Below are 9,420 nucleotides of genomic sequence, written 5' to 3' on the forward strand. Positions count from 1 at the left end.
CTTTGTTTCTTTCTTCACACCAGTGAAGTTGTAGATTCATGGCTGAATCAAATTTGTTGTTTGGTTGATTTGTCTAGACTTGAGAAAGAAATGGAGAAAATGCAAATGATGCAGATGAAAGTGAAAAATGTATCAGATAGATAGATAGATAGATAGATAGATAGATAGATGTGTGTGTGTGTGTGTGTGTGTGTGTGTGTGTATTTCCAGAAATGTTTCCAGAAAGTTGGTTGTTAAATATTTATCAATGCATCCCTGGATGCAGCAGAGAAAGAATACTGGTCAGGAAGTCAGGAGAAAGGGGTTCTAGTCGTGTATCTGAAACGGAAACATTTTTGTAACATAGAGCAAATCCCTTCCTCTATTTGGACTTTGGTTTTCTTCCCTCTTAAATGAAAAGGTTAGATTTTATTTTCCCTAAGGTATTCTCCAACTATAACATTCTATGTGCTAAGATTGCTTCTATCCAGAATTGACATTTTCTCTTCTAAGGGCCTCTCTAGCTCTTGAAATTAGTAGCACACATGCTCCTTAAGGATGGGGAGTAGGTGGGGGTATTTAAATGTTTCCTAAATTTTATTAAACATTCTTTGAGTCTTTGATCTTATTTTGGGTCTCCTGCCTGCCTCCTTTTTGGCTGGGGAGAAAACATTTTGAGCTTCCTGTTTGGAAGCATTTAAATCTGGAGAATTTTGAATTTCCCATAGTCCCATTGTTCTCCTAGTATCATCCCTCCGGATAGCAGCCACTAGTGGCAGTACCTGCATCTAGAGTGGAGAATGGACTGCAATGGGAAGGCTGATTCATAGCACCACAAGGAGCCCAGTAGGGAAGTTACTTTGGAATAGACTAAAAGAAGAGCTCTGTTGATTTACTGAGAAGTGCGACAATTTGTCTTCCTCATCTGATGAAAGGTTTTTCTTACCATTGCATCTCCCAACTCATTGTTGAAACCTAGTTATTAAAAAAAAAAAACTACCACAGACTTTCATAAAAACACAAGTGAGGTAAGTCCAAAAGCCAAACACGAAGAAAGAGGCAGACAGAAAAATGTCCATAAAAATCTCATGGCCAATATTTTCCAAAAGGGCAGCTCATTCTGCCTTTACTGGGTAGGCAGTTGGAACTTCTCCTTTTCAGGAAAGACCAAATAAGAAGAATGCCCTGAAAATTCTAGTAAGAATTTGCCACTCTGATGTCACACAGTTGGGTGATTGTTGGGTGTACGGGGCCAGCTATGGGCTCGGGTACTCCTGGCTTCAGGGCTGGTGCTCCGTCCACTGCGCCATCTGGCCATACCTACAATTATTACTATAATTTTTTTTAATTTTAATTTTTTTCCTCTTCCCTTTACTTTATCACGCAAGCGAGTCTATATTTTGGGGGGGAGGGGGTATTTTGTTTAGTGTTAAACAAGAATATTTTATTAATGTATAAAAACATTTGTACAAATGAGAATAAATATTAAGTTAAAAAATTAAAATTAAAAAAAATTTAAAAAAAAAAGAATTTGCCACACTGACTCCATCACTCAGGCCCTCTAAGTGGCTGAAGCTGTATTTTTTTTCTAGGCATTTCTTCACCTAAATGTATACATTATTGGAATCAAGGCCCATTGCTTCTATCATCTAAGATGTCTTCCAGTTCTGTTGGCCTGTATTCTAAGACAACACTGTCAAATTCAAATAGAAGTAGGAACCATTATTAGTACATAAGAATCCCTTCCATCTCATATTGACCTAGGAAAAACCACATGTTAGTATTATATTTGTTCTATTAAACTTTATTTATTTTGTTAATTATTTCCCATTTACATTTTCATCTGGTTTAGATGACAATCTGGTGTGTTGTGGGCCACATATGGCCTCGGGGTACTTGAGACCTCTGTTCTAAGATACATTCTCAGATCTGACATTCTAGGTTCTGAAGACCCTCTCAGTTCTGACATAATGTGCTAGGAGCTTTAATATTCTGTTCTAAGGTCTCTTCCGACATCCATTCCTGTTCTATTTTATGTTCTAAAGCCCTTCCCGATTCTGATGTTCTATGCTTTAAAGTCCCTCTCACTTCTGACATTCCATCTTCTAAGATTCCTCCCACCTGGAACTTCTCTGTCCCAAGCTGGGACATAACACAGCTTCTACCAGGTTAATTTGAGGGGTCAAATTTCTTGCCAGAAGTAATTGGTGGTTGTTTTTCCTCTTTGAAAAACAATTGCAATTTGTAGCCTTGTCACCTGGGACTCACAATCTGCTCCAAACATTTCCCACTTAACCTTATATAAAGTGGATGCTATATTAGTCCCCTTCCCAGAAAAGGTACCTTGTAATTCCTTCCAACATCAAGATATTTATAGGAGAACTACAGTATTAATAAGTAAGTGATTCTTTTTTATCATTTTTTCTATTCCAAGCATTTAGTTTGTCTCCCACATTGCCCCCCCGCCCAAACTAAAGAAAACAAAACCTCTGTAATGGATATAAGAAGTCGAGCAAAGAAAATTTTCACATTTGCCATCTCCAAAAATGTATGTCTAGCTAATTCTTATTTATATAGTGTTGTGTAGTGATATTTGTGTAGTCTTTTAATGTTTTCCAAATGATTTGTGCACATGATCTAACAGGAGTTTCACCACAACTTTGCAGTAGAATCCATAGAATTACCTCTATTTCATGGATTGAGAAATTCAGGTAGAGAGAGATTCAAACATTGGCCCGTAGTCTCCAGTTCAGAGGTGACTTGGAATCTGAACGATGTGGCTATCAGAAAATTGGGTCGGCCAGGGTTGGGGCTTAAAGAATGTGAAATCCATTGCTGAGCCTATAGATCCGAGAGGTGCTTCAGCGAATACTATTGGCTTGTTTACTGAGGCCAGGTGGGTGTGTGCAGAAGGATGGAAGGTGAAGGAAATCCAGGCTCTCGGTTCCCTGGGAGGGAATTGTGAATCTGTGGCCCGTCAGACCAGCACAGCTGACAAGCGTGGGTCCTCAAGTTCTGGGTCAGATAACTTGGATTGAGAAATTACTGTGTGTAATAAACTTAGAGCAGGCGCTTTTAAGGTAAGTGTGCGTGAGAGTCTGTATCCAGGCCTGAAAGTGGGCGTTGGGGAGGAGGAGGGGTGAAGAAAACAGAAAGGGCCTTTGTGCAAAAGTATGGTGTGCATAACTTATTTGCAGATCTAGCTGGATGAGTTTGGACAAACTGAACATACACACACAAATCCACACTTGTCTTACTTGCAAGATAAAGGGATTTGGATTCCATGCGCATCGAGGTTCATTCCTGGTGTCTTATAACACGGGCACATGATGCTTTAGCAGCCTATCTGACCCCAATTGGGGTGAGATCTGACCCTAGATCTTTCTGGTTGGAAGTCAGCTCAGAGTTCATGGAGCCATCTTGCTTCTGTCCTTCTCTGGCCCAATTCTGGCCCACAGGGGATGTGACTTGGGTAAGGTGCTTGTCCTCTCTGAGACAACCCTCTTATCCGAGAAGTTGCATTGGGCAGCGTGTGTTTTCTCATCTGTCAACAAAACTGCTGCTCTAGACCTCTTGCCTATCCAGTCAGTTCCAGTTTTGTACATTCTAAAGCTGCATCATTCAAGGTTCTTATGAGTGGGTCCTTCCCATCTCTCATAGACCTGAGGGACTACGATTTGTGGTCTGAGGCCCAGAGGACAGGAAAAATTGGGGCTGGCAATAGTTTCTAGTGGGATTATTAACTGTCACTTACTGGAGGGCTAACTGCTCACTTTATAGATTTCTCTCATCATTTTGCTTTTCCCCAAGCCCTTTCCAGTCCCCTGCCTGCCTACCTTTTTTATTCCTGAGCATTCTGCGCTGGGTTTGTGTGTGTGTATTCTTGCTGATGGGGGTGGGCGGGGGAAGGAGGTGGGATATAAAGGTAAAGACTCCAAGCTCTGTCCATTGGATGTGATTTCCTCTGAGGTTTGCTTAGGACAGAAGGTAAGTTGTCTGAATGACCTGTGAAGTCCTCTGTGTTCTTCAGTTTCCCTCTGTCCCAAACCTCCCCCTCCCCACCACAGACTCTTCATCTCTCCTTTTCAATGGATAACTGAGAATTGGTTCTATTGCCATTTGTGTAACTTCACAATAAGGAAATTGGGTTGGGAGTTCAAAGGTCTGGATACAAATCCAACTCTGGCTCTTGGCTGCCTGGCGTGGGCAAAGGCCTCTCATCTCTTTAGATTTTCATTTCCTCTTCTGGAAAGTGAAATCTGTTTAAATGAATTATCTCTAAGGTACCATGAAGCTGGCATCTTCTGATGCCCCAAATGAGACTCTCTGGTGTTTTGGTACACTAGGGGGTGACACTCACTAGTAAGTGGAGAAATGTTCTCCAGACTCTATCAAGTCACTCAGTCAAGAAATATACGTTACGTCTTTACTGCCTTACGCACTATGCTAAGTGCTGAGGATCCAAAGAAAGGCAAAAGACAGGCCCTGTCAAAATGTTAAAAATAAATAATCATTAAAAAAATAGTCTCTGCTCTTGAGGAGCTTACAGTCGAATGAATAACTCCTGGTAGTTCTTCCTTAATGTAAAAAAAGCAAAATCAAACCACATACTTTATGGATTCCTGTTGTTTAGGGGATGAATGATTCTAGGCTCTATAGGGTAGAAAAGAGCACAAATTCTCAATAACCTAGAACAAGTAAGTCATCTTGGCTTCGATGATCCTGAGCACAATTTCACCTTTCTGTGCCTTAGTTTCCCTTTCCTGTAAAATGATTAGATGATCTCTAAGGTTTCTTCTACCTCTAGATCTGGATTCTTGTACTTCTTTATCAAAGAAGACCAAAATGACATCACTATGTTGGAGACAACTAACAGCATATCAGACTTTGGCTGATCAGACCAATATGAACCGGGAATGCTCTACCCCAGGTTGGGCACAAATAGTCCGTGTGAACACCTGGGGTGAGGACTCAAAAATCACAGATGTTACATTTGAATTGAATTGAATTGAAGTAGTTCTAGATCTGGGGCCCTACAAGTGACTCTGAACTAGTCACTTAACTTTTGGGGGTCTGAGTTTCCCCCATTTGGAAAAAGTTGAGCCGGATGGCCTCTGAAGTGCCGGTCCAACTTTAAATCTTTGCCTCCCACACCTCCTCTAAGCCAAAGTTCATCTAGCTCTTGCTGTTTTGAAAGCCTAGGTCAAATGGTCACTTCTTCTGGGAAGTCTTCCCAGATTCTCCTACTTATCAGAAATGTCATCAGTGAGTGAAAATGGTCTATCCTGGTTATTCTTTGAGTATCTTCTGGAAAGACTGCAGGAGTGAGGTCTTGTCTAAACTGCTACCTTCCCCTGTTCCCGGGGCTCCGGAAAGAAAAAGGTAATTCAGAATGTTTGTAGAATTGAATTGACTGATCTACCTCCACAGAGCTGTACAGGCAAATTCCCATGATGCCAGTCTTCTCCCCAGGCAGTGGCCCAGGGGCAGCAGTCCAGTGCTACCCCTCCCCTGTGGAAAACTGCAAAAAGTGGAGAGTAGGCCCTGGAACCAATGCCCAGCTGTCTGGGGGCAGTCAGATCCTGCCTTTTCCCCGAGACAAAGCTAGAGTAGCAGATGGTGTGGACTAGGGCCCCCTGCTGGCTTAAAGGCTGGCTGTGCATCCTCTCCTCTCCCCCACCGCCAATCCTGAAGTCTCGACCCCTAGAGAGAGTGGTTGCTAGTTAGTTGCCCCCCCCCTGCCTTTTGCCAAGGGTCCCAGGCCGACGTTGGTTTCTAGAGAAGACGTGATGAGTGGCCTCGGTCTAGGCAAAAGCATTTTGGGAAGAATGCGGAATGCTCTGGAGCTTTGGCCAAGCTGTTGGAATTCGGGGGGCCGGCCCTGTCGCCATCCCAGGGCTCATCAATACCTGCTGTCTGTACTGCTGGGGGGAGTGGCAGTCTTGGGACTGGGAGAGCCGAGTTCTAAAGCAACACCTTGGACAGAGGGCCGCTGGACAAAGCCCCTCACCTCTCTGAGCCTGTCTCCTCACTTACAAAATGAGGGTCCTTATAGTATGGACATACCATGTCGAATACAGTATGTATATAGTATAGAGAATACAGTATGAATGTGCTATATAGAACAGAGTACGTATATGCTATATAGACTATAGTTTGGATATAGTATATAGAATACAGTATGCATACGGTATATAGAATAGAGTATGTATATAGTATATGGACTAGAGGACGTGTGTAGTATAGAGAAGAGAGGACGCATATGCTCTAGAGAACACAGTATGTATACAGTATAGAGAATATGGTACAGATGTGCTATATAGAATAGAGTACATGTCTAGTATATACAACAGAGTATGTATATGCTATATAGAATATACCATGGATATAGTATCTAGAATAGAGTACGGATATAGTATATGGAATAGAGTCCGGATGTGCTATATGGAATAGAGTATGGATGTGCTATAATAGAATAGAGTCATGATGTGCTGTATAGAATAGAGTCAGGGTGTGCTATATGGAATAGAGTATGGATGTGCTGTATAGAATAGAGTCAGGGTGTGCTATATGGAATAGAGTATGGATGTGCTATAATAGAATAGAGTCAGGGTGTGCAATATGGAATAGAGTATGGATGTGCTGTATAGAATAGAGTCAGGGTGTGCTATATGGAAGAGTATGTATGTGCTATATGGAACAGAGTATGTATGTGCTATATGGAATAGAGTCCAAATGTGCTATATGGAATAGAGTCCTGATGTGCTATATGGAATAGAGTATGGCTGTGCTATAATAGAATAGAGTCAGGATATGCTATATGGAATAGAGTATGGATGTGCTGTATAGAATAGAGTCAGGGTGTGCTATATGGAAGAGTATGTATGTGCTATATGGAATAGAGTATGTATGTGCTATATGGAATAGAGTCCTGATGTGCTATATGGAATAGAGGATGGATGTGCTATAATAGAATAGAGTCATGATGTGCTGTATAAAATAGAGTCAGGGTGTGCTATATGGAATAGAGTATGTATGTGCTATATGGAATAGAGTATGGATGTGCTGTATAGAATAGAGTCAGGGTGTGCTATATGGAACAGAGTATGTATGTGCTATATGGAATAGAGTCCAAATGTGCCATATGGAATAGAGTCCGGATGTGCTATATGGAATAGAGTATGGATGTGCTTTATAGAATAGAGTCAGGGTGTGCTATATAGAATAGAGTATGCATGTGCTATATGGAATAGAGTATGGATGTGCTGTATAGAATAGAGTCTGGATGTGCTATATGGAATAGAGTATGTATGTGCTATATGGAACAGTCCGGATGTGCTATATGGAATAGAGTATGTATGTGCTATATGGAACAGAGCCCAAATGTGCTATATGGAATAGAGTCCGGATGTGCTATATGGAATAGAGTATGGATGTGCTATAATAGAATAGAGTCAGGGTGTGCAATATGGAATAGAGTATGGATGTGCTGTATAGAATAGAGTCAGGGTGTGCTATATGGAAGAGTATGTATGTGCTACATGTTATAGAGTATATATGTGCTATATGGAATAGAGTCCAAATGTGCTATATGGAATAGAGTCCCGATGTGCTATATGGAATAGAGTATGGATGTGCTATAACAGAATAGAGTTAGGGTGTGCTATATGGAATAGAGTATGGATGTGCTATATGGAATAGAGTATGGAGGTGCTGTGTAGAATAGAGTCAGGGTGTGCTATATGGAATAGAGTACATATGTAGTATATGGAATATAGTACAAATTTGCTTTATAGAATAGAGTCCAGATGTGCTATATGGAATATAGTATGGATGTGCTATATGGAATAGAGTCTGGATGTGCTATATGGAATAGAGTATGGATGTGCTATAATAGAATAGAGTCAGTGTGTGCTATATGGTAGAGTATGTATGTGCTATATGGAATAGAGTCCAAATGTGCTATATGGAATAGAGTCCTGATGTGCTATATGGAATAGAGTCCTGATGTGCTATATGGAACAGAGTATGTATGTGCTATATGGAATAGCATCCAAATGTGCTATATGGAATAGAGTCCGGATGTGCTATATGGAATAGAGTATGGATGTGCTATAAAAGAATAGAGTCAGGATATGCTATATGGAATAGAGTATGGATGTGCTGTATAGAATAGAGTCAGGGTGTGCTATATGGAAGAGTATGTATGTGCTACATGTTATAGAGTATGTATGTGCTATATGGAATAGAGTCCAAATGTGCTATATGGAATAGAGTCCCGATGTGCTATATGGAATAGAGTATGGATGTGCTATAATAGAATAGAGTCCAGGTGTGCTATATGGAATAGAGTATGTATGTGCTATATGGAATAGAGTATGTATGTGCTATATGGAATAGAGTCCGGATGTGCTATATGGAATAGAGTATGGATGTGCTATAATAGAATAGAGTCAAGATATGCTATATGGAATAGAGTATGGAGGTGCTGTATAGAATAGAGTCAGGGTGTGCTATATGGAATAGAGTATGTATATAGTATATGGAATATAGTACAAATATGCTTTGTAGAATAGAGTCCGGATGTGCTTTATGGAATAGAGTATGGATGTGCTATAATAGAATAGAGTCAGGGTGTGCTATATGGAATAGAGTATGGATGTGCTGTATAGAATAGAGTAGGGGTGTGCTATATGGAATAGAGTATGTATGTGCTATATGGAATAGAGTCCGGATGTGCTATGTGGAATAGAGTATGGATGTGCTATATAGAATAGAGTCAGGGTGTGTTATATGGAATAGAGTCCAAATGTGCTATATGGAATAGAGTCCTGATGTGCTATATGGAATAGAGTATGGATTGCTGTAATAGAATAGAGTCAGGATATGCTATATGGAATAGAGTATGGATGTGCTATATAGAATAGAGTCGGGGTGTATGGAATAGAGTATGTATGTGCTATATGGAATAGAGTATGTATGTGCTATATGGAATAGAGTCCAAATGTGTTATATGGAAGAGAGTCCGGATGTGCTATATGGAATAGAGTCGGGATGTGCTATATAGAATAGAGTCAGAATGTGTTATATGGGATAGAGTGTGGATGTGCTATATGGAGTAGAGTATGTATATAGTATATGGAATATAGCACAAATATGCTTTATAGAATAGAGTCCGGATGTGGTATATATAATAGAGTTTGGATGTGCTATATGGAATAGAGTCGGGATGTGCTATATATAATAGAGTCCAAATGTGCTATATGGAATAGAGTCTGGATGTGCTATATGGAATAGAGCACGTATATAGTATATGGAATATAGTACAAATATGCTTTATAGAATAGAATCCAGATGTGCTATATGGAATAGAATATGTATATAGTATATGGAATATAGTACAAATATGCTTTATAGAATAGAGTCCGGATGTGCTATACG

General features: G+C 40.3%; 1 protein-coding gene across 1 annotated transcript in view; it reads left to right on the top strand.

Annotated features, from left to right (window-relative positions):
* Window positions 1–5,432: 5,432 nt before the first annotated feature.
* The window catches only part of AR (androgen receptor), a 210,183-nt gene continuing 206,195 nt past the window's right edge, over window positions 5,433–9,420 (top strand). Inside the window, exon 1 of the mRNA XM_074201797.1 lies at window positions 5,433–5,598. Coding sequence (XP_074057898.1) covers window positions 5,433–5,598 — 166 coding nt within the window. The remainder of the gene's footprint in view (window positions 5,599–9,420) is intronic.

The sequence above is a fragment of the Macrotis lagotis genome, chromosome X (genome assembly GCF_037893015.1).
Source record: "Macrotis lagotis isolate mMagLag1 chromosome X, bilby.v1.9.chrom.fasta, whole genome shotgun sequence".
In the NCBI taxonomy this organism is placed as follows: domain Eukaryota; kingdom Metazoa; phylum Chordata; class Mammalia; order Peramelemorphia; family Peramelidae; genus Macrotis; species Macrotis lagotis.